Genomic DNA, 26472 nt, shown 5'->3' on the forward strand with positions numbered 1-26472 from the left:
TACTGAATAAACAAATGTGCTAGCACTTTCTCAATCTCTCTTCAGTTTCTAACCTGCACTGTTAAGATATATATATATAGCAGTGGGTCAACAATGTTCAAAATACAGTCGTAACTATTGGAGGTTTGGGAGATCTAGTGGCAAGGAACAGGCCCACGAGCTGTGTGTGACTGGTTTCTCTCAGGGGCATTCAGTTCCCAGGGGGGCTGATCTATTCTTTCTTCTCATGTGAAGGCTCAAGGAGTTGATTTGGGTGTTACGTGTTCTGTTTCAGAACAGCACACAGTTTCACTCTTTTGTGTGATCTCAGCAGCTATATGAACTGGACACTGAAAAATATTGACAGATTCTAAACCTACAGAGGAATAAAAGCGAAGTGTTCGTTGCAGAACTGGCACTCACACCTCTGGGGTTTTATGCCTTCCTCTCTACCATACACCTCTTCCATATCCACTGCTGTCAGGCTGTTTCAATGACATTGTAAAATTGTGTATTCCATACTTGTGGTGTTATCATCAAGTTGAGTCAACAACATACTGCAGGTTGGGAAGGGAAGGGAAGGGAAGGGAAGGGAAGGGAAGGGAAGGGAAGGGAAGGGAAGGGAAGGGAAGGGAAGGGAAGGGAAGGGAAGGGAAGGGAAGGGAAGGGAAGGGAAGGGAAGGGAAGGGAAGGGAAGGGAAGGGAAGGGAAGGGAAGGGAAGGGAATTATCTAAAGGTAAGAGAGAAGTTTCTGTGTTTTCTTTTACAGAAGAAAACTGCCATGAGAAAAGCATCTGTTGAGCAACTTTTAAAGGATGTTAGCTGGCATAATTCTGCTTTAGCTTGGTGTTAGCTTTCTGAGGGGAAGAGTTTTTGAATGAGCACAGGGTTGTAGTAGCTCTGATGTGCACACCTGAGAATGGCAAAGGTGGAATTGGACATATTTCCTGCCCTTCTGTCTACACCTAGATGATCATTCCCCATATGTGGCCAAGGCCAGTGTAGCAGAATTACTTGAGTCTACTTGTGTACTGGCATGTAGACCGGCTGGGAGCTGGCAAATGTATTACTGAAAAACAGTTCTCTTGCACATGACATTTCTCTCATAGTGTTTGGCACAATATGCTATTAAACATACAGAACTTATATCATACTGCATGCACCAAAGAACTTGTCTCAGTGTTGCTTTCTGATGCACAGAGCCCGAGCAAATGGTCACTGAAATGCTGTTTATTGAATAAAAGCAATAGTGGGAACCACACCTTCCTATCTAAAAATGTCAGGCTCTATTAAACAGTGCCAGTCTCTGTCAGAGAAAGAGTGACTTCAGGCCTGAATCTCTGTTCACATGTGACTAGAGCTATGGGAATAATTGATTTTACAGTTCAGTGCCAGAACTGGGAAAAAGGAACATGTTAGGTCAACTCAGAAAGAATTTCCTTGTTCATAGTGAAATAAAAGACTTTTTTTTTTTTTTTCCTAAGGCAGTTTTAAGAATTACTGCGAGTTATCAGATTATTCTGGTTTAACAAGTCAAGATCTATCAGTTAAGCACCACAACAGACCTTGTATACCCTCTTAACGAACTACAGATATGAATTAAAACATACTTTAAACTTCTTCATGTTGTGAAGCTAGATAAAGAACCATGTCCTAAATCAGTTAACTTAAAATGGCATGCCATAATGATGTCTAATATAGGAAACAATAAAGAATGGGATGCAGAAAAGGTGTTCCTATGGGAAATATTTTCCAACCTACTGTAATAAATGCCTGTTTCACAGTTTCCCACAAAGGTAGTAGACTGAACTCAGTGATCCTATCATCTGTGTGGATGTGTAGATGTGGTGTTTTGGGACATGGTTTAATGGTAGTGCCCCTGCAGCCCATGGGTCCCACATGGAGCAGATCTCCACGCTGCAGCAGATGGAGGAGCCCCTGGTGGAGCAGGTGGATGTGGCCTGGAGGAGGCTGCCGCCCATGGAGAGCCCCCGCAGGAGCAGGCCCCGGGCCGTAGCTGCAGCCCGTGGAGAGGAGCCCACGCAGGAGCAGGAGGTCTGGGGGGAGCTGCCGCCTGTGGGGGACTTGTGCTGGAGCAGTTTGTTCCTGGGGGATGGACCCCGTGGGACAGAGCCATGTTCAGTTCCTGAAGAGCTGCTGCCTTTGGGCAGGCCCCGCAGGCTCAGTTTGGGAAGGATGGCATCCCGTGGGAGGGACCCCACATGGAGTGGGGTCACAAGTCCTCTGAGGAGCAGCTGAGGGAACTGGCTTGTTTAGTCTAGAGAAAAGGAGGCTATAATCAAAGAGGAGGTATAAAATCAACATAGTGGTTCCATTACAGAAGTCCACCTCTAGCAACCTATTTGATTTTGTTTATTCAGCGGAGCATAACAATGAAAACTTATCTTGGGCCTTGTGAAATTTCACAAGAAACTGTGCTAGAGTTGCAGTAAGACCTTGAGACAGCAGCACACAACGCTGGCATTTTAAACCTAAAAAGGACAGACGCTTTGCACCTTGCTACTCCCTTAAAGTAAAACATTACTCAGCTACAAGTACATGTATGTTCATATATGGAGGAAAAGGTAATTACTTCCAGTGGTAGAGCACTAACTTGCCATAAGAAAAAAAAAAAAAAGAAAAAAAAAAAAGAAAAAAGAAAGGAGGAGGAGGAGAAGGAGGGGGAGAAGCAGAAGCAGAAGCAGAAGCAGAAGCAGAAGAGGAAGGAGAAGCAGAAGCAGAAGCAGAAGAAGCAGAAGAAGAAGCAGAAGACAAAGACGCAGAAGAAGAAGCAGAAGAAGAAGAAGCAGAAGAAGAAGAAGAAGAAGAAGAAGAAGAAGAAGAAGAAGAAGAAGAAGAAGAAGAAGAAGAAGAAAGACAGTGATAGGAGGAACAGGTTCTCTGAGCCTTACAGCATTTGTCTACATCCTTATGAAGCTACAGGTCTGAACCATGCTTTAATCAAGACCCAGAGACCCATTGGTATGAGCTGTGGGGAATATATATCTACTGTCTTGCAACACCACATGTTGACAATAAGCAACCAACAAAGCCTGTGTACTATTTTAATAGAAAGGGACCGGGGACATGATCTTCTTGGGATCTGTGATATGTTGTCATTCCTGCCTATGAACAGGACTTTCATGATTTGTACCATGTGCTTTTCAGTCCACTTCTATGGTTGGAAATCACATTGGATCCTCTCTTTCTAATTCCATTTGCTTGGACTCTGAAATGACTTTATAATGGATATTTGGAAATAGCTTCTCAGTAGGTCATTTTAGTATTTAATTACACAGAGTCTTAGAGGAGAAAAGAGAGATAGAGCTAATCATGCCCACCCAAAGGTTTTATTACTTGCCCAGAGTTCAGTGTGGAAATCTCCATAATCAGGGCTATTGCTGCATGCAGGCTAATTAGCTTCTTCACAAATGCAGATGCAAATGAGAACAATCACAACACTACAGATCTCTTCTTAAACTTGGCAGCTTTTAACATTAGAAACACTGTCAAACAATGGCTAAAGAGGAAATATCTACTTGCCATTTGGCAGTGACAAATTACTTCAACCTTTATGGGTTCCTCTTTTATTTATTTTTTTTTTTAATTTTTTTAGCAGTCTAACATAGCAGTCTAACATTTTGTTACTAAGGCAAATTTTTTGTTTTATTATTTCTTCCAGTCTGTTACACAGTCACACCATTACCAAGTAGGTTCCTATGAGTCATGAGCAGGTGGGAAGCAATCAAGTCTCTTTTGATAGCATTATTATTTTTTATTATTATTTCCAAATGTTCTTGCATATCCCCTTCTTTCTACTTGGTTCACAGTCAACTTCTCATTTTCCCTCAAAGGTGTGGGCAAAATATGCTGTTCTGTATATGCTCTGTCAAACTGGATCAGAACTGAAGCCCAAAAAGTCTTGTGTTTTAGAACCAGCTGTAGTTAACTGCCAAATACTCACAGGAGAGACAGATGTAACCAAAAGAAAACCCAAATTTAAGCTCTGACAATTTCAGAAATTGCATGCCTTTAGGCAAAATCTAAAAATGCCCAAATACTGGTTTATGCAGCACTCCTCACAGTGCCATGATTTTTGAAGAACGTGCAGTCATTTTCACAATCACGGCAGAACCTCCTAAGATCACACAAGCACCTTCCAGATATGTGTTGTTCTGGCTATAATAGGGTCTATAAAACTGTAGGTAAAAATCCTGTTATTAGTTCTAAATATGCTACTTTTTGACTTCATGGAATTTTGTCTGTTTTTGTATTGGGAAAAACAATGAACATACGATGTTTTGCAAGATCCTACTCCAAGGTTTGCTGTAAATAAGTTTCCATTCCTTTCCCAGCTATTTTGCTGAAGATAATTCTATGGCTCTGAGAATTCCATCACTCACATAATTCAAGTTTTCAAAGTGACCAAGTGAAATCTATTGAATTTTTCTCATAGCAATGTTTCAAAACCTTTTCTTTCTGGAGTATTACTTTATTTCAACCAACTACACCCCAAAAGAATTATTTACAGCCCTGGCTGCAGAACCCTTCCTTCTTGCAAATAATTAGTCTTCACAAGAATTGCTCTGCTCGAGCCTACGTGCTATGTGGCTGGTCTCTGTTTTCTTTGACATAGAGGGATGTGGTTTCTATGCCTTTTGCTTCCAAAAAACAACTCAATGCCTAATGCTGTCATTATGCTGCATTTCTGAAGTCTTCACTTATGACATACTCAGGCACTGAATCATTTATACCTCTTTGACATGCATGCAAACATACCTCAAATTGCAAAGCCAATTATAAAACAATATACTGGCCTTTTTATCATTTCAGAAATCCACTGTTTCTATTTTAACACTGAAACAGAAGTAATGGCTAATCAGAAACTTTCCTGAGTATGTTACTTTAAGGCAATTATATTAATTTGGTATAATTTACTGCAACAAAACAGGGAATTTTTGAATAGCTGGACCTGTATAAATTTGCATAAGTATTATATTTTCACAGGTTCATTTTCCTAGCTCAGTAGATACCTCCTGTATTATGCATAGTACATATTCCAGCCCTCAAGTCATTTACACTTAAAGACAATCAAATTTCATGAGCCATGAGTAGTTTACCATTTATTCTGCAGGCCTTCATTTTATGGTTTTAAATAAAATATTTCTAGTCAGTTTAGTAGATGAGAAAGGGGAGGTTGACTGGTAGGTCTGGAGACTCAACCTGTATCTGTTTACAATAAAGCATAATATATAGAGCAGAAACATTGCTTTACCATCCCCAGGAACAAGACTCAACACTGCTTTGGAGGAACCCCTCTGTCCTGTTTATGAGGCCTTTATCCTTGCTTCAATCAACACTTTCTTCCAATGACAGTTAGAGCTGGTTCCAACAGGAGTTACAGATTGCTCCAAGAACTAACAAGAAACCTGTGAGATGATAATGATTTTCTTGGGGGGTTCATCAGTGAGCAGACATATAATGGCCTCTGTTCTCCTCATGGACTTTTCTTTCACATTGAATCATAGAATCATAGAACTGTTTGGGTTTGAAGGGACCTTAAAGATGATCTGATTCCAACCTCCCTGTCCTACTGGAAGTCAGAGGCTGCAGAGTGAAAGATACTGCAGCTCTTTAACACACTTCATGACACAGCCAGCTACCTAGAGATGGTAGTGTCTCAGTGAACAGACACCATCAGTGCACCCAGCCCCATTCAAATACCATGTTGTGTTGCTGGATCAGCAGAGGCAAACACTACTGTAAAATGAGACTGCCTGGAAGATTGATTTCTCCAGATTTATGCCAGTGATGGAAGCAGCGTAAGTTTACAGGCATACTGAATGTGTCTAGCTTACCCTATATAAATGTCTAGACATAGATTCTCAGATATCCATATGACTCACTGCTTGAATAATCACAAACATTTCTCATCTATGTAAAGACGCGGAGATATGGATTTGTTTGGTTTTGGTTTAGCTTTTTTTGTTTGTTTTTAAAGTGTCCCCAGTCTTCTACAGTCTTCTTAAATGGTCCCAGTACTTCTACAACCATCATTTTCCCTTGTTGTCTGTGTTCTACTTATCCCAGCCCACCCAGGTTCCCCAGATCTACAGAGTCCATTTTGACAAAAGAGCCTTTATTTTCAGCTCATTTCAGGCCAATTCTTACTCAGAAGCTGAAAATCTTTTTGTTGCAGGCCCACTACTGGAAGTTAAGTAATCTTTGATGCTGGTTCTGCTCCCTCTCACAAACCCTCCTTCCAAATTAAGGAATTAACATTTACAGACTATATAAGCAGTCTTGAGCCTAGCATACCAAGGTATCATTATGGTCAAAAGCATACACTTGAAATGCAAACATTGCAGTCAAAGTGGTAATTATTACTAAGGTAGTAATAGATTTACTGGCTGAAGAATTTCTTTAGAGTTATCAGGAACATTAAGTAGGAAGAACATAAAAGCCCTAGTCACATTTGCCAAAGTACCTAATAGCTGAATTCAACTCTCCTAGCTATTGCCATCTGATCATTTAGTGTAAATAAGTGATAAAGTCTCTCTCTAAAGCCAGCTTGATTCAGATAGGCTATTTAACTTCTGTGCAGGCAAACACTCCTATGCTCAGGACTTCTTCGATTTAGAAAAACAAATTAAACTGAACGCTAAACTAAGTGTGATAGATTGCAAATACAGTAGTTCTGATTTCACGGTTTTACTCCAACTTTTTGCCCTTCCTTCCTTCAAGCATTAACAGCATTACTGTTCTTCAAGCATTCTACCCAGCAATTGTTTATTTTTTTGCCACCCATCAAAACACTGAAATACAGACTCTAAACATATGTTTAAGTCCAGACAACTTCAGGGGATTTTGTTCTTGTATTAAAGGACTTCTACATTTTTTTCTTATCTTATCCATGAAGCTCCAAAAATGTTTTGTCTATACTGGCTAAAGCTTTGACAATTGGTATTCACTGGAAAGGCTTTTGAGAATCATACACTGGCCCATCTCTGTTCACTCATCCCCTTGTTTTCTGTTTGTCACATTGTTGAAGCTTGTCAGATCCTCAGAGAACTTGTAAGACCATTGGACCGGAGAGAGTTGCTTGTACACAGGCTGATGCCAAAAGGACTGCACTTCCAAGTCTTCCTCTCAAGCACTGCACCAAAACTTATAATTCATATTAGCTGTGAAACTGATTCTTGGGTCATTACGACTGGCATGGTCGCTTTGAACAGAGGTACAAGCTTTTGCTGTCACTCGAGGATTTGTTTCCACAAAACATGACAAAGTGGTTGGAAAAAGAGGGAATCTCTTTTCTTATTCCCCAGTCCGTGAGCTGCTGTCTGGGACACTTGCCAATAGCAAAGAGTTAGTTTCCAGATGATGGATCTCGACTGTGCTGTTGTTGGCATTTGTGCTCCTGTTGGAAAGGCCGTCAGCTCAGAAGCTATGAGACTTGATTAGGTCTCCTTTCAAGAACTCTCTCACCATCAGTCAGTGGGAATTATTGTAGTGTTCTTTAGGGCATATGAAGATAATTTTTCAACAAACTACCACTGGGAAAAGTACTGAGAAGAAGGAAAAACTGAATTATAGAGCGCTCTACCAAAGGAAGGGAGCAGCCAAGTCCACTTCCCAAACTGAAGCATAGAAAGGCTCTTCCTGCTGCTTGTGTACTCTGTTTCAGGGCAGAAGGAAAGAAACATCTGTCTCAATCCCCCTCCTATAAACTACCTTGAAAAATCAATGCTAAAATCTGTAGAAAGGGAAAGTTTTAATTGGAAGGATGTCGGTCAAATGAGTGACAGTACAAGCCACTTCAGTGGATTTCAGCCCCCAAGTAAGACATTACAGTTGATAATAAATAATAAGCCTAATAAATTCTTCTGTATATAACTTTAATCGTAGCTATGAAAGAAAAATAAATTCTCCATACTGAGTATGCCTTTTATCACTTTACTTACAGCTACTCTAAATTAGCTACATAAAACTTTATTTTAGTTGCACAACTCTAGGTGTGATTAACTCTTTCACAGCAATATGCAGAGAAACAGGTAAATTTGTAAATACATGTAGGATGTAGCAGTTTAATTCTGTCCAATACATACATGCCATAGAAAAACAGCAAAATACAGGGATGAAAAATGGAACTTCCATTGCAAATTCCATCAATTTTCAAAACGGATTTTCTCCAGAAGAAAACTCTATCGCCACCCTGGCTGAAGTCTCACAGGAATCTTTGGATGCTTTCATGACAGTGAAAGCCAAAGTGAAAAGACAGATAATTTTTTTCAACATCGCATTTTATGCCTAATCCCAGTTTAATCCCTGTTTTGAACTCTACCATAATGCAGACCATTGCTTTGCTGTACTCTGCATATGCCAGGTCAAACACTAAGAGCCACAGAAAAGAAACATGCCAGTGATTAAAGAAACCAGTTAGTGTCACATTATTAGTTAGCATGTTTTCTGCTAGAGCTAGGAAATCATTTACAGTTCTTTCTAAAGATCAGCCATTTATCTTCAGGCAACTAAAGATTAAAGACTTCATCAGTAATTATCACAAATGGTGCCCTCAGCACACTGATTAAAGATACTTGTCATTATACCTTATAAGGAACAGTACATCAACTCTTACTATTTCAGAATAATTATGTGGTGGACATCTGCTGGAGTTCCAATCACAACTAGTCACCATTTGCATAAGCAAGACAGTGAAGGACTCCTGCTCCTTTAAAACCACACAAAAGCACACAAAGGCATGAGAGATGCATTTCATATCTGTCCCACTCCAAAAAAAAACAGAAGCCTGAGACCAAAAGAAAGTGGTTTAAATTTAAAATTAGAAATTAAGGCAGAAATTTTGATCTGAGCTATATTTGCGCTGTTTGGATCAGTTATATGGAATAAGTATAAATCAAAATTAATTTAAATATTTTTTTCTTTAATTTCATTTTTAAATGTGAAATACTGTACAGCAGATATCAAATGCTCTAGCTTTAAACTGGTAAAAACCAAATGTATGCTATGCCTAAAATTTGTAGATAATCAAGTGTTGTTTGTAAAAAAACACTACTGAAACACAAATAAGGAAAAAGAGAGAAAGGTCTTAGCAAATTCACCAGCCCTATAGATACATGTGATCCCTTTTTACCTAGCATGAGATAGAGAACCTCTGTTAATTTCAGACGGAGTTAAAAATAAAATACATAGTGCCTTTTCCTTAAAAGGGAAATGCTGAGTCTTTCACAAAAGTTTAGTTCTCTAAATCTAATATTTCCCTTCCCTTCCCTTCCTTTCCCTATTCTTAACCCACAGTATGTTGTTGACTCAACTTGATGATAACACCACAAGTATGGAATACACAATTTTACAATGTCATTGAAACAGCCTGACAGCAGTGGATATGGAAGAGGTGTATGGTAGAGAGGAAGGCATAAAACCCCAGAGGTGTGAGTGCCAGTTCTGCAACAAACACTTCGCTTTTATTCCTCTGTAGGTTTAGAATCTGTCAATATTTTTCAGTGTCCAGTTCATATAGCTGCTGAGATCACACGAAAGAGTGAATCTGTGTGCTGTTCTGAAACAGAACACGTAACACCCAAATCAACTCCTTGAGCTTTCACATGGGAAGAAAAATAGATCAGTCCCTCTGGGAACTGAGGTGCCCCTGAGAGAAACCAGTCACACACAGCTCATGGGTCTGTGATCTAGATCTCCCAAGCCTCCAATAGATATGATTGCATTTTGAATGTTGTCAATCATTGATATATTTCTCTTGATGTCTATGTTAATCATTTATATATATAACTATATATCATTGTTAAACATTTATATATCTATCTTATGTCTGTAAGTTAAAAGCTGATGAGAGCTTGAGAAACTGCTAGCACATTTTCTCATTCTGCAGATTGCTCTCTATTGGTTTCTTTATCAGAAAAGCATCTTCCTTCATATTTAGCTAACAACAAAAGGCACTAATCAATAAGAAATATCTTTGATATTTTAACTTTGCTTGAAAGGAAAACACAGTAGAGAGGAAAAACAAGGACACTTTGTTCTGTGTTCTGCCATGGTTCAAGAAAATCCTTCTGTATATATAGAGAGAAAAGGGAGGGAGGAGGAAAATAGAAAGGGAGGAATGGAGGAAAGGAAATCCCTGTTTGCTGGGAATCATAGAATCATAGAATATCCTGAGTTGGAAGGGACCCATAAGAATCATCAAGTCCAACTCCTGGCTCTGCACAGGTCAACCCAAAAGTTTAGACCATGTGACTAAGTGCACAGTCCAATTGCTTCTTAAATTCAGACAGGCTTGGTGCAGTGACTAAGGGGAAGGTGACTTGGACATGTGTAGAAGGTTTCAAAAACAAAACAAAACAAAAAACAACAAAACAAATCAAACAACAACAACAAACACTAAGGATTAAACAGGTTCAATTATTATAACTTCTCTGTCGAGATGAGAGAGGAGGAAACTGTCACTGGTGTTCAGAAGTCAGTTGTGGGGAGCTACGGAAACTGCACACATACAGACCAGAACTGCTCGCATTTAATTAGTCTCTTCCCTGAGAAGCTGGAAGCACAGAATGAGAAGCCTTCATGATCTATCACAAAGCAGTGGCACCTAAGCAGCCTGAATGCAGAAGATTAAGACAGTAAGTGGCAAGAGGAGCTGATGATTGATATGAACTTTCTTTAGAAATGAAGGCAGTAACTTGCACTTTCAATAAAGAAAAAGCAAACTGAGTACATAAACTAGCTGAGAACTTGTACAGTCAGTCTATGGACCTATAAAGAAAATTAGCTCTCTGATGGATCCACATGTTTTATGAGGAACAAAGAGGTAAAATAGGTTGTATGACCTAGAGATAATATGTCAAGGTAAGAGTCCTCTACTTCATACTCAAGAGACACTTGGAAGACATGACTTAGTAGTGTTAACATCAGATCAGACAGTTCTCCACCAACTGCCTTAGGCTAGCACATTTTTAATACTTATGTAGAAGAGAACAGCTCTCACAGGAAAGTTTGAGGGAAGTTGAGGGCAGCATGTTAATTAGAATCTTTGAATCAGGGTTTCCCAACAATGTGATGATTCCAGTGTTCTAGGTTGAATTTCTAGATCTGATATTTCTAGATCTGAGGAAATATTTCTGACCAAAATAAATAAATAAATAACAAAAGAAACACCCCAAAGCTAGCACTTTCCTCCAATCAGAATCCAATTATTCATTATTTTCCAAACAAGCAACTTTGTACTAAAAATTGCACAACAAGCTCTGCTCATCCCCGGCAGTAAGTAGTAAGATCAAAGGCAAACACTAACTAAGAAATCTGCCTTGACTAAGGCAGTGTACATAACATCCCTTCAGCAACATACACAGTACTCATTCCTTGATATTTCAGACATAAACCCTTCCAGGTTTCCTTCCTGATGCCAGCTTTGACCTGCTGCTAATTACAGCATCCTTAATAATGACTCAATTCCTCTGCCTGGAAAGCAAGGATCTTTTACTGAATTTCACCCTAAAGCAGACATCTAGTTAAGTGAATTCAACCTTATAAGTCCATTGTTAATCAGGGGAATATCCACACATCCCGAATTTTTCTGAGATGGTTGGTATAGGTGGGGTCTGAACATCCACAAATTGTGTATCCAAGTGCCAGGTAGTTCATGCAGAAATGTTTGAAGGGCTCTTCTTTAAAGAAACTCTCTGTACTAGAGACAAACATTCTTCCAAGATAACACAGATGTTGTGTGACCAAATGGAAGTGAGGTATTATGGTCCCACCCTCCTTACCTCTGATGAAGTAGGTTTGCAGTAGCCAGCTCCAAACACTAGATTTTCTAATGACATACTGGACTGGTCTGGTCCCGCATCCAGGTTGCCTTTACCAAGCCATGATCCTTTCCCTGGACGAGCAAAACTAAAAGAAGAAGAAATGAGAATAAAAATAATCAGAGCAGTAATGTTACAGAAGAATCTTTTCCTTCCTAATGCATGTATTTATTTGTTTATTTATTTCAAGCTGACACCATAAGCCCAGACACCATGTTTCCCTCATTAAATGAACATTGTCCAGTATGTACTGGCTAAAATTATGTGAATGGAGCCTTATTTCTTGGCATTCAGTCCAATTGCTTGGGTGTTATCCTCAGTCCTTCCTTTGTTGTCTTACAGATCTTTTTCCAGACTAACATATCAACAACACAAACTTTCCATCTACATAGATAACACTCTCATCCAACTTCTCATCAGCTTGTATCTTGATTGATGAGGCAACTTTCTCTTTGGCTTTAACCATATCACCCTTCCTGTTTGAATTATCCATTATCTATGTTAATTATCAATATCCTTCATAGCTCATCCAAATCTTTTAGTACTAATTGGAAGCACAGGTCCCAGTTCTCACTGTCCCAGGGCATCAACCTCTAGAATTATAATGAAAAACAAACAAACAAACAAACAAACCTGCATTTCTTTTTACTGGGAGCAGTTTGTTTTCTTGGACATGTTCTCCCATACCCATATGAAATGTAAGTTAATTCTTATTCAAACCTTCCTCAGAAACCTGACAGGATTTAAGTTGTTTTACTGTTGAGGTCATTACCTCTCAGTGCTGACTCATGGCTACAGTGTTCCCTTCTGACCATATCTGCATGTTTCCTGTCTTATAGGATGAACCCCTTAATAGTGGAACACCTTTATTGGAGCCTATTCAGCCTTGAACCCACCAGAATCATGATTCATAGCTAGGGATCTTATTTGGGATTAATCTGACCCAATGTCCACATCCTCATTAATGATGTAGGCTGCCTTTATAGTTGCTGAAGAGGAATAGACATATCCAAGGGGTGAGTCATCTTCTTCTAAAGTAGTCGTATCAAATAGGTCAGATGAATCTCACCCTTGAAGTGCTACTTCTAATTGTGGACTATAAAGGGAGGCAAGGATGACTGTCTCATAAACAACTAAGGTTAGGTGAGATAAACTCCACTATTAGTCCCTGTGATAATGTGCTGCACATAAACTTTATCAAGATTTAGAGAGAGAAACCAGGCTATTTGTGGAGAACACAGTGAGTGAAATTACTGAGTCTAAATACTAATGCAGGCAATTATAATAGTTTTTAAAAAAAGCATGCAAACAAAAGTGGAAATGAAATAATGGACTGCACAGAAAAAAAAAAAAAAAAAATCCACCAAATTTGCTGTTCTTAATCAATGCAGAGGTAATGCCACTGAGTTTGTGCTATAGCTTTCAGGCTGGGATCACCATCCACTGTGAGATGTTGTACCCCAGCCAGCTATCCCAAATAACTCCTGTTCAGGAGACCTGTTGTCCTTGGAAGAACAAAAGCTTCCAAGATAGGGAACACATAAACACACACAAATTAAAACCATAAAGTGCCAGTAACAGAGGCTACAGGGCAGTGTTACTCATCCTGCCAGAACTTTCCAGCCTTATTCCCCTATGTCGATGTGTATCATGTGTCCATGTTAATTCAGATCAGCCATACTTCATGCAGTTCTACAGTTTTTTCAGTTTTAATGACAGATGCGAGTGTTGGCTGTTGTACAGAAACACAACAAATTAAAGGTGTCTTATGGTAAGGACACAAAACAAAAGAGAGGTACAGGAATACTTCCTATGACTTAGTAAAAAATAAGGTTTTGAAAAGAAGAGAAACTCAGTAACTTTTGGAAGAACAGAAAATTAATATCAAGCAAAATCAGGAACTGAAATTTTTCAGGTTGATCACAAATCCCTGCTTCCTCTCTAAGTCAAAAGTGCTATTTTTTTATATACCCTCAGGCATTCATATACTGACAAAAAGAACATCTCATAAGGGAGAGGATGGTGTAGAAAGCTTTTGCATATATCTGAGCTTGTTTATGTATATTAATTGATGTGATCCAAGAAATTTCCAGTTGGCTGCTTTTAAGCAGCAGGAAGTCTTTCCATGTTATTTCCTACATGCTAAATTTAAGGCACAAATAAATAAATAAACTAAAGCAATTATGAAGAGCCAAGAGATAAATGCTGCTCAGAATAATTTCAGCTGTTATTGGGTGATGTTGTCTGCCCTGGTCTATTGGAAAGGCTCAGGAAGCAGAAATAAAAAATGATTGCTGTGGTATCAGAGAGAAGCTTAAACAAATGTCGCCTGCCCATGAAAAACTCATCATTTGAATATTTGCAAAGCTTTCAAAGGTTTTAAGGGAGAGAAAAGCACTTTTTAATGCCTTTTTATTTATTTATCTTTTGCTTTTACAGCAGAGAAGGGATTTTAATCTGTTGGTTTTATGGAAATTGATCCCACATAGCACTGTAAAACAAAAACCGTTTTTGGGAAACCTGCCAAAATGTCATCTGTCTGTTGAGGAAAAGTTTAACTGGAAGGCTTACAGATTGTTGAGGTTCCCCTAATGCCTTCTGAAGCACATAATCATAGAAAATACTGAGTTGGAAGGGACCCAACAAGGACCATAAAGTCCAACTTACCACTCCACACAGGATCACCCAAAACTCAGACCATGTGTCTTGACAGCACTGTGCAAACACTTCCTGAGCTCCAGCAGGCTCAGTGCTATCATCACTACCCTGGGGTGCCTGACCACCTCATGGGTGCAGAACCTTTCCCTAACACCCAGCCTGACCCTCCCCTGTCCCAGCTTCATGCCATTCCCTCAGGTCCTGTCGCTATACCCAGAGAGCAGAGCTCAGCACCTGCCCCTCTGCTCCCCTCATGAGGAAGCTGTAGAGCAAGACCTTGGGGCCCAAATGGGGAGTTGGGGTTGTACAGAAAAAAAAAAAAAAAAAAAGAAGTCTTGACATCCTAAAATGATATTTTGGATTCTGAAATGAGAACTTGGACCCTGAAAAGAGGCTGCAGGTCCTTAAAAGAGGCTTTGAGCCCTCAAAATGCGGGTTTGTACTGAAAAGGAGGCACTGAGTCCAAAAAACTTGAGGACAATTTTAATTAGCAATAAAAAGCAGGTTATTTTAATATTTTGCTTACTGTATTTATTTTTTTTTCCATTTATTCCAGAAACCATGCTCATTTGTATGAATATTGAACCCTGGTTATTTATGCGTCCTTTTGAACCATCTACTTAATAGAACTAATCTAACATCAACATTTAGAACCTCATCCTATATGCTAACCTTAGCTTTTATTCAGTCAGGATAAAGAAGTAAAGGAGTTCATGTGTGTATGTCAAAGTAAATGAACATGTGTGCAGCACTATTATTATTTTCAGTGAAAGAAACAATTTATTTTAGCTTTTGTTGAACTGTTCTTTTGATTATTTTAATCATGAGATATCTTTATCTATCAGAAGAGTCTCACAGCTTTTTCAGCAGCTATCTATGGACACATATAATAATGAACTGTCCTCGAAAAACCCCGTTTTTCCAGTAGTATAACCTGCCTGCTAATAGCAATCAAAATTTAAGAACTTTCTGACTCAGAGGTTATATTTAGGCAACTATTTCCAGCAGTCATGGTTATCTTCCATTAATTTGTGTCCATGCCTTTTTGATTTTTACTTTTGACCTCTCTAATAACTTTTTGGAATTAATTGCACATCGTAATATGTGCTGCACTTTATGCTTGTTTTGAACCTGCCGTTACAGAATTGAATATGGCACCTTTTAGTTCTTGCACCGCACAAAATGTTAAATTCCCTAGTTTTTATCTTCTGTGGACAATTCTTTAACATATAAATGAGATGACAGTTCCCTAGCACAAGCAATGGATTGTCATTGATAAATATTAATTAGATGCATTATTGAAGAAATTCAGAATAAATGCTTTAGGACATTTTAATAAAATAAAATATATTATTTGACATTAAAATGCCCCCCAAATGAAATAACTTTAGTTTTATTTTTTCTTTTATTCACATTTAATTTTTCATTCATTATTTTAAAGATGAAGACTTTTTTTTTCTCTTGGTAAGCAAAATTTAAATGCTTCACAACTTGTAATTTTTAGCAGAATAGGAAAAAAGTTATCTGTTATCAGATTTGAGTCTGAATATTCACAAAAAAAGATTATCATGCATATGAATTAGTAAAACTGTAAAAAACAAGCACCCTCACATTTAAAATTACAAGAAATTGTTTGAACCAGAGTGGAAGTTCAGGAAGGGAAATTGCATCCCATTTAGGCCACATTCTATAAAAAAAAAAAAATCACTCTGTCTTTTTTCCCTGAGTCTTTTATGGATAAAATATCACTGATTTCAAAAATGAAAACTATAAGCAAGTTCCATAGTGGTAACAATATATAAAACTCTAACATAACTACATCTTCCACTGGCAGCACCACATTGCATTTCACCACAAACTTCTGCTTCCCACAGACAGGAAAATATACATTGCACAACACCAATTTCCCTTACTGTTTTAACTCAAAACATTAATATAGCAAATTATTTGTGGCAAATTACTGCTGGCATACAGCCATAGAATACATGGGTGATCTGTTATTTGTTTTGTGAGAATAACAGTTGGATATTTGCAGGCTGTGCTCACCTAGCTATCTTACACAAGTTTCACTAAGGTTATAATGAGTGACTGTAGAATATTCTGACATTCTTGGGTAAGGCTGTTAAGAAATATTAAAATCACATTAGTAATGGATACAGATATTTGTCCCTGGATCCCAAATAGAGTCAGGGTGCAAACTGGTTTGAAACCTGTAGTGATTTTGATTGCTGGAAAATGCTGGTTCAGTTGCCCTGAACCTAACTTTAGCTGCTATAAAACTTGAAATCAGGCAAAGTCAGGTGGTGATATTTATTTATGTGGTTTGGTTTAGTTTACTTTAGTTTTGTTTTAATGAAAGCTTGACTCAAAAATGGTCAGGTGTTTTCCTTAAATGACTTCTTGGCTGGTAGCTCAAGAGGATGGCATGTCAAAGTGGAAGTTTCTCTTTGCAGATGCATAATAAATAGTAACAAATAAAACAAAATTCAGAGGAACAATCATGCAGCTATTATGCAAGAATTCTTAGAGAAAAAAAATATGAAACTATTATTTAATAAACAAGTTATGGAAGCAATAGCTCTCTCCTGGATAAATATTCAATTTTCTTTCTACAGATTACTGGAAAAGTAAGTCATGACCTTTGCTACCCAGGATTACATCTGTTTCAGATATAAGCTGCCCATAAGTAGGTGCCAGCTACACTCACAATTGTAGAAAAATTGACCTGCATAGTCTGCACCCAGAATTGAGGTGCACAGGGTAGAACAGCATGTATATCACACAGATATATCAGTTATGGTGCTTTGAAGGTGTTGTCGACGGGAGGAAGACACAGACGCTCAATATGAGTGAACAGTGAACTTCAACTTTAATGGATAGCTCAGTCGCCTTTTATCTATTCCGAAACTCGTAAACATTCTTAAACTAAACTTAGGATTGGCTAACACTTTCCCGCGCTATGCAGTTGCTACCGTCCTGCCCCAGAGGGTCTATCCAATCGCCTAAGGGCATCGTGTTCTTGATCCTGATTGGCTCTCAGCCACCTGCGTACTTGCCCAGATCCATGTAAGCTAAGTACGGTACTTTATTAGCTTATTGCCTGCCAATTGCCCCACATTCACATGTCCCACCTCACTTAACCATTCCTCAACAATTCCCCCGTTTTTATTTTGCTCAACAAATACCTTCTGTGTGAGTTGCTCTAGTTTTTTCGTTAGGCAGTTAAAGATTACATATGCAGCAATTATAATCAATATAACTATAAGTAGAAACCGAAGTCCCTCTTTAACTAACTGAACAGAATGAGCTCTGTCCAGACTGATTAGCCCAGGTGACCCATATATTCTGCTGAGGGTCAATTTTCCCTAAGATGGCATTACCATGTCCAGCCATTATTATAACTGATAACATAACCAAAGTCCCTTGCTTCGTTAATTCAGCCATGGTCGCTGTTATCCTTTCTTGGTGACTTTTCTTCAAGGGCTGGTTTTACATCAGATGTCAAATACATAACATAACACAACTATACAACTTAACCCTAATAACACTACAATTACTGTAAGCACTCAATGGCAACACAATTAATAGTAAGCAACACAACTCAATAGTAACACACCCAAACCCAATCACTTGATGGTGATTAAAGGCTGCTCTTGATAGTCGTCGAGATGCCACAGCCCACGTCACCGTCAGAATAACTATCAGGAACCTCTTCCTGGTCGTCCTCGGCGCGTGCAGACTCCAAAGCTGCTTCAGTCCGCTTCTGCAGTGATCCACCGGGCACCCACTTCCGGCACCTCTTCAAAATCTCTATAACATTTTATAACATTTTTGCAAGTAACCCTACAACCACATTTATCACAATACTACATGCAATGATGATTGACACCACAGCGAACAAAATCCTCAGTCCCTCCTTGATCAATCCCAGTAAGCATCTATGCACTGTTTCAAACAAACCAGTGAACCATTGATGGAAAGGATTGATACCATATTGACTCTTTCTCATGTGCTCTTTCAAGAAAGTAATAGATTTGTGCATTGACTCAGTACGATCAAAAGTTTTAAACAGTACATTCCCTTAAGTTTCTCCAAGTGGCTACTTCACACAATGACTAATTTCCTATGATTTCAGCCTGTACTATGGCAATAAATGCGCTCTCACTAACACAGTACACAGCACACTTGCACACTCAGATCACACTTGCACACCCAGAGGCCTCTGGCACATCTCACTCTCAATCATACCACAACCTCAATCATACCACAAGAATATAATTTAGAATGATAAGCAAACAAACAAGTATTGCCTCTCATTGTGTTCCTTGTGAAGTGACTTGCAACACTTTGTTTTAAAACCTTACCCTTACATAAATACTTTCAACACAAAACACCTGGACATTTAAGAATAACACATCTTGAATTGTTCTTCGGGGTTGCAATGGGGGAGCTATCCATTCCAATACCACAGTTTCCACTCCCGTCTCCCCCGTTTTTATTTTTTGCTGTGTGATAGCACCCATCAAGTATTGCGGACCACACAGAATAGTAAGATCGAGTGGCCTGTCGGGTATGCGTCGATGTGTGACACGCATTGTAATCAATGATGCAATTTGTTGTAATATTTCTGACTGTTTTTCTGATAATGTTACCTTTGTGGCAGGGTCGGTTCCTTTTAATAATGGCCGAAGGGAATTCAACAGTTCATTTGGAATTCCGACCACTGGCCTAATCCATTGTAAATCTCCTAGCAGTTTTTGAGCATCATTGAGGGTTTTGATGTTCGATTGGATGGTAAGTTTCTGAGGCTGAATAGTGGAATCTGTAATTTTCCACCCCAAGTACTTCCAGGGGCTTGCCTCCTGAATTTTTTCTGGTGCAATTACCAGTCCCATTTGTTTAAGAGCAGCTGCCAGAGCATTTTTCTGTTGCAGGGAAAATATCTCCTTTTGGGCTAACAAAATATCGTCCATGTAATGGTAAATTATCGTTTTGGGCCATGCGCGGCGAATTGGTTGAAGTGCCGCATCGACATAGAGCTGACATAAAGCAGGTGAATTATGCATGCCCTGAGGTAATACAGTCCACTCAAATCTCTGACATGGCCCTTCACAGTTTATGGCAGGGAGTGTAAAAGCAAACCTCTGTTTATCATTTTCATGTAATGCAATTGTAAAAAAGCAGTCTTTAAGATCTACAATTAACAATTTCCACCCTTCTGGTATCATAGCAGGATTAGGTAACCCAGGTTGCAGTGCTCCCATAGCACACATTTGACTATTAACTGCTCGTAAGTCGTGTAGCAAACGGTATTTCCCTGATTTTTTGGGAATCACAAAAACCGGAGTATTCCAAGGGCTTGTTGACAGTCTCAAATGCCCTTGTTGATACTGTTCCTGTACTAATTTATGAGCATGTAAAAGACTTTCCCGTTTTAGTGGCCACTGTTCAACCCACACAGGTTCATCAGTTTTCCATTTAAGTGGGATTGGGAAAGTCCAAGCAATGGCCACACCTAAAAATTTTGATGATTTGTTGTGAGAACCGCTCCCATTTGGGCAAGGATATCTCGCCCTATTAACGCTTGTACTCCCTCAGGCAGTGATAAGATGGATACACTGCAATTTACCACCTTATCACCTATTGTCCATTGCAGCACTGGTGATCGACGAGCAAGAATCATACCTCCTACTCCTGAAACCGTGGCACTAGACTCAAATGTAGGCCAATGTGACGGCCAATCTTTTGTGCTAATTATCGATACATCAGCACCAGTATCCAACAATGCCTCAATTTGTATTTTTTCATCCTTTAAGCACACAGTGACCTTTTGTCGTGGTCTTTGACGCATACCAAGTGTCAATAGCACCACTTTTCCCGTGGAGCCAAATGCTCCCTGTCCTCGATACTTTCCAGATTCTGGTGCTAACGATTCAGCAAGATGAGGCAATGGGATTAATTGTGCTATTTTTGTGCCCCGCGGCACATGAATTGGAGGGAACATTGCAGAAACCATAACTTGTATTTCCCCAAGATAGTCCTTATCAATAAGTCCAATTAATATTTGTAATCCACTCATAGTGGCAGACGATCTCCCTATTAATAGAGCTCCCACGGGTTCACCATTAATAATTATTGGTCCAAAAACTCCTGTCCTTACCCTGGTGGGTCTCGAATCCAATAAAGTCACATCGACTACTGTTGCCCAATCCAGGCCGAGGCTCCCTCTGGTGGCTGGTCGGAGAAAGAGGGAGCCGCTGCAGATGGTGCTGTTGCTGCCGTTGTCACAAAAGCCGCTTTTTGTGTCGTCGCGGGGCGACGCTGCTCCGGCCGTTTCCCGACGCACCTCGTCGGCATGCCGAAGTGCTATGAGTATTTAATTGACAGTTTTGGCACCACACTGATTCTGTTTTACACTCCCGTCTGATGTGTCCCGCAATACCACACCGAAAACAACGGCGCGGCAGCGCCGATCCTCGGCCATTAGAACGTCCTCCGGGGGTTTGCAAAGGTGCAAGGGCGGCAAGCACTTTAGACTGCTCCTTCATGTTGTCACCTAATTGTTTTACTGCTTTTATTAACATAGCCTGTGGACCTACAGGTACCTGAGACATTCTTTCCAATCCTTCCTCTATTGTCCAAGTACTCGGCAATGTAGCTAATATACTTCGAGTTGAAGGGTTACAATTTTGGAGTGCACATTGCTTTAATATAGTGCCTTTAAGATAATCGGGAACTCCCGCGGCTTGTATTGCATTTGCTACTCGATCGATAAACAACCCGAATGGTTCCTCCCTACCCTGTTTAATTCCCATGTAGGACGGTATTCCCCCTGGTTCTCTAATTTGTTCTAATGCCCTTCTGGCTAGTCCCTGTGCATCTGGAGGTGAGTACACCACCAGGAAGGCTGTTGTTATCTGTGCTGCTATCTCGATATTCCCGTCCTTCATTGCCTCATGAGCTATTCTTTTCCATGTCTCCTCCCTATCCTGTAAATTGGATTTAAATGGATTTGTCGAAAATGAATTTGTTCCCGATTCCCCACCCACCCTTTCTCCATTCTCTAATTGTGCGGGTGGGGCTGTCGGTGGCTGTGAAGATTCTTCTTCCCCTGATATGGGTATAGATGTTTCCCAGCCACCCGAGGTCCCCTGTGGAATTATAACTGTTCTATATGATGGTGGAGAGGGGTAAGACTGTTCCTCAGCTCTTTGTTGAGTAGAGGAAGCAGCAGAAGTCCCCCCATTCTGACTGGATGATCCTAATTGCTCTGTTATGGCAGCAGCTATTTTTTGTTCAGCTTGGTGTGTTGCTAACGCATTAGTTACCGCCCTCCATGGCTTCATTAATTTTCTCGCCACCTTGTTATCACTAATCACCTCATCAAATAGTTTGTCCCCGAACTTCCTCCACTCTGCTTGTTCAAACACCATATCAGGATTTAAAAAACAACCCTTAGCTACCCCATAAGCTAATAACTCTGGCAATTCCTTTTTACAATATATACACTGTGTGCTCCGCTTTTCTAAAAAGCATTTGAGCAAATCATACGCCGCTTGCCTCTCCATACCTTTATATGCGTCGGTACCGTTGCAGCCTTTGCAAGACCTCGGCGGCGCGTTCCGGCGGGACCCTCTATGGGCTCGTCCCGGGTGCGAGGACTCCCTTTCCGAGCTGCGGGTGCGGGGATTCGAAGTTTTCGTCCCTTTCGCCTTTCAGGCCTCGGGTGCGGGGATTCGACAATTTTTAATCCTTTTCACCTCCTGAGCTGCGTTGCAGGACCGGTCCCCGTATCCCGTCCAACCGTGGCTCGCAGGTTCGACTCCAGCCGAGTCCCTGTTCCCGTTCAGATCGGTCCCTGTTCGGGCGCCATTTGTTGTCGACGGGAGGAAGACACAGACGCTCAATATGAGTGAACAGTGAACTTCAACTTTAATGGATAGCTCAGTCGCCTTTTATCTATTCCGAAACTCGTAAACATTCTTAAACTAAACTTAGGATTGGCTAACACTTTCCCGCGCTATGCAGTTGCTACCGTCCTGCCCCAGAGGGTCTATCCAATCGCCTAAGGGCATCGTGTTCTTGATCCTGATTGGCTCTCAGCCACCTGCGTACTTGCCCAGATCCATGTAAGCTAAGTACGGTACTTTATTAGCTTATTGCCTGCCAATTGCCCCACATTCACATGTCCCACCTCACTTAACCATTCCTCAACATGAAGGAACAGGGGGATGCCTGAGAATAAAAGGCTGTAGTCATGATAAAATTACTCAAGGATGGCCAGGGTTGGCCTGATTCCTCAGTGCAGTGGAGCACAGCTGAATTAGGTCAGGGCTGAAACCTTTAAATACTCAATGTCCCTTTGATTGTGCTTCCTCTTGCCACAGCAGAGCAAGCTCAGGGCACTACAAAATTCAGTATCTGCATCATGGTTTCATTGCTTGCAAAAGGGGTACTATATTGTTTCCCCATCTCAGATGCCACCATGAAGATTTACTGTTTCTTATTCAGTGATTTGGATTTGGGCAAAAAAAAGATTTTAATGTTAACAAGTCACAACTCTGAAGTCTACATTGCTTTTCACATAGATGTAGGTGTGAAGCTGGGGGAGAGGATAAAAATTGAGGAGAATCCAAACAGCTGAGGAAATTAAATCCCTTTCTTATGCAAACAAGAGAAATCAGGTTTGCCAGCTGCCTGTGAAGGAGGTACTCGCTTATTTGCAGCATTTTCAAATCTTGCCTTTTTATTTTTTTTTCATTCAGATTGAAAATGTTTTCAGCTGAAGCCCAAGAGCCACAGCAAATAACACTGCAGATACTGCGGCCATCAAGTGAGCTGATCCTTAGACAAAGCATGGCTTTGGGGAGACCCAATCTGTACAGATAGTACCAGTCTGGTGGTGAAATGCAGCACTTAAATTTCCCAAAAGCTTTCAAGGGAAGAAAGTACAAATCATGTGATGTCCCTGGATAAACTTGCAGCAGAAGTGACAGTCTGATCCTACTGGCCATGCTGCTTAAAAGGAAATAGAACACGTACGGCATTTATATATATATATATTTATAAACAATAATTTATGCTAACTCCTCTTGGGAAGGAGTGGCCAAAAGGTCTATGAAATTAATGATGCACATAACCATGCTTCTTGCTATTTGTTTCTTACAGAAGTCCAGTATAAGAAAGAAACTGAGCATGCAGCATGCCTGAAACTAAGTAGATCTGCACACCACAGAGATGGATGTGTCCCAAGGAAAGAAGAAATATTTACTGAGGTCTGAACGAAGCTGGAGCAAAGTTCTTTTTCTAAGTACTGATGCTGTGCTAAACTGTTCATTTCATTTATAAACGGGGCCTGTTGCAAAGCCAATGACAGGGAGCTAAAGGAAAAGTCAATGTCTCAGGCCAGAAACCTAACTGATATATACAAAAGACAAAACAGAAAACTGGTGTCCAAACTGGGAGATCCTCCTCACCTTTCTTCTCCAACTGCCTTGTCTAATTTAGGTCCTCTGGACTGGCTCCATGTCCCTCATGTACTGAGGAGCCCAGAACTGGACACAGTACTATAGGTGTGGCCTCACCAGGGCTGAGTAGAGGGGGAGGATCACCTCCCTTGACCTGCTGGCAATCTTCTGAATGCACCCAAGGATACTGAGCCAGGGCACGTTGCTGGCTCATGGGCTGGCTGCTGGCCACCAGGACTCCAAGGTCCCTCTGCAGAGCTACTTTCAGGCAGGTTACCTCCTGACCTGTATGGGTGTTTGGGGTTGTTCCTTGGGGTGAAGGATCCTGAATTTGCCTTTGTTGAACTTCATGAGTTTTCTTACCAGCCAACTCTCCAGCCTGTCCCTTATTATTGCACCCCTGCCTGGAAATACAAAAAATTTGGACTCAGCCTCCAGTGGTCCAGCTTCCCTAACTGCTTGTGGGGTGTTTTTTTGAAAAGTCAAAGGACCCTAAATGTCAAAGTGGGAATTTTTAACCAAGCTCTAGCTTGGTGCTCTGTAAGGAGAAGTCAAAGCTACCCAGCTCCTTCTCTGCTGCTCAGCAGCAGCATCTCAAAGCGATAAAGCTGCCCAGAGAGCCACGAGAGGAATTGAAGACCAAGACAATCCCACTTTGTTCCTCATCATCCCATACCTGGAACCAATACGATTGCTGGGGGGATTACGGAGTTGAATTGACTCTAGTTCTGCCTCATCAACTTTTTATCCAGGCTCTCACCTCCTTAGGAAATGCATAAAGCCATTAGCATCTGCTATGAATAAGGACCCCATTACAAAGCTGAAGGGTATGATCATTGGAAAAGCCGATTCACAAAATTTCCATGCACGGTCCTAAAAAGAATTCCACAATCCAGAATTTCACTTTTTCTCAGTTCTATAAGAAGTGAAGGGTTCAAAGTACCAAATCTAATATTTACAGTATAGGAATTATTAACCAGGACAGACACTTATAGCAAAATGTTAATTTTCAAAAACATAAAATAAAAAAAATAAATAGGAGTAAATGGAGGCATGCTGGCAAGTTTTGCACTGTGGGAGCTTTTTGAAGGTGAATATTACCCAGCAGGGAAGGGCCTGAATCTATCCTGCTGTTTTCCCTACGGGTTGCTCTGTTCAAATACAGGCAACACGGAAGAACTTTGGAGAAGAATGTATAATTTGCCAACAGATCTAATAAAATATGAAAAGCTGAGTCCACAGGGGATATGTGATCAGATATCTGTGTTTCAGGCAAAGTTGTTTTCCAGGACAACTTCAAGACAGAAGTAAATTTCAACTTCACATAATTTGTGAACTTTATAGAGCATGTCTAGAATTTTTATCTTAGATATAAGTGTACAAATATGTGTAGAAATAAATCATAGAATCATAGAATGGCTTAGGTTGGAAGGGACCTTAAAGATCATATTAATCCAACCCCCCTGCCATATATAGGGATACCACCCACTACATCAGATTAGCCGAGGCCCCATCCTTGAACACCTCTAGGGATGGGGCATCCACAGATTCTCTGGGAAACCTGTGCCAGTGCCTCACCACACTTACAGTGAATAATTTTATTCTAAAGTCTAATCTAAATCTTCTCTCTTTTAGTTTAAAACCATTCCCCCTTGTCCTATCATTATCTATCTGAGTAAAGAGTCCTTCTCCATCTTTTTTATAAGTCCCTTTTACTGAAAAGTTGAAATGAGGTCTACACAGAGCCTTCTCTTCTCCAGGCTGAACAGCCCCAGCTCTCTCAGCCTTTCTTCATAGGAGAGGTGCTCCAGCCCTCTGAGCATCTTTGTAGCCCTCCTCTGGACCCACTCTAACTGATCAACATTTATTGAGCCAATTCCTTATCCACCGGATGGTCCACCCTTCAAATCCATATCTTTTCAATTTAGAGACAAGGATGCTGTGTGGGACTGTGTCAAAGGCCTTACAGAAGACCAAGTAGATGACATTGGTTGGTCTTCTCTTGTTGACTGAAGGCATTGGTCAGGCATGATTTGCCCTTGCTGAAGCCATGCTGGTTGCCTCAAATCACCTCCTTGTCCTGCCAGTGCCTTGTTACTGCTTCCAAGAGGATCCATTCCATGATAATACCAGGCACAGAGGAGACATTCATTGGTCTGTAGTTTCCCAGGTCTTCCTCTCTTCTATTTTTAAAAATAGGAGTGATGTTTCCCTTTTTCCAGTCACTGGGGACTTCACCAGACTGCTACGCTTTTTCAGTTATGATGAAATTCAGTTATGTAGGAGCTTGGCTACAACATCAGCCAATTCCCTCAGGACCCTGGGGTGCATGTTATCAGAGCCTATAAACTTGTAGTAATTAAGTTGTGTCAGGACATCTTGAACTTGCTCTTCACTTATAGTTGGAGGGACTCTGCACACCCATCTAGAGGTTTGGAGACTCAAGAGATGTGGGAAGCCTGATCACCAGTGAAGACCAAAGCAAAGAAATTGTTAAGTACTTCTTAATTTTCCTCGCCTGTTAT

General features: G+C 40.3%; 1 protein-coding gene across 3 annotated transcripts in view; it reads right to left on the minus strand.

Moving 5' to 3' along the window:
* Positions 1-26472, minus strand: part of FAM135B (family with sequence similarity 135 member B) — a 208658-nt gene that overhangs the window by 43907 nt on the left and 138279 nt on the right. For all 3 annotated transcript variants that reach the window (XM_032182514.1, XM_032182511.1, XM_032182513.1), the window contains exon 7: positions 11784-11910. In XM_032182514.1, the coding sequence (XP_032038405.1) occupies positions 11784-11910 (127 nt within the window). The remainder of the gene's footprint in view (positions 1-11783; positions 11911-26472) is intronic.

The sequence above is a fragment of the Aythya fuligula genome, chromosome 2 (assembly GCF_009819795.1).
Source record: "Aythya fuligula isolate bAytFul2 chromosome 2, bAytFul2.pri, whole genome shotgun sequence".
Lineage (NCBI taxonomy): Eukaryota > Metazoa > Chordata > Aves > Anseriformes > Anatidae > Aythya > Aythya fuligula.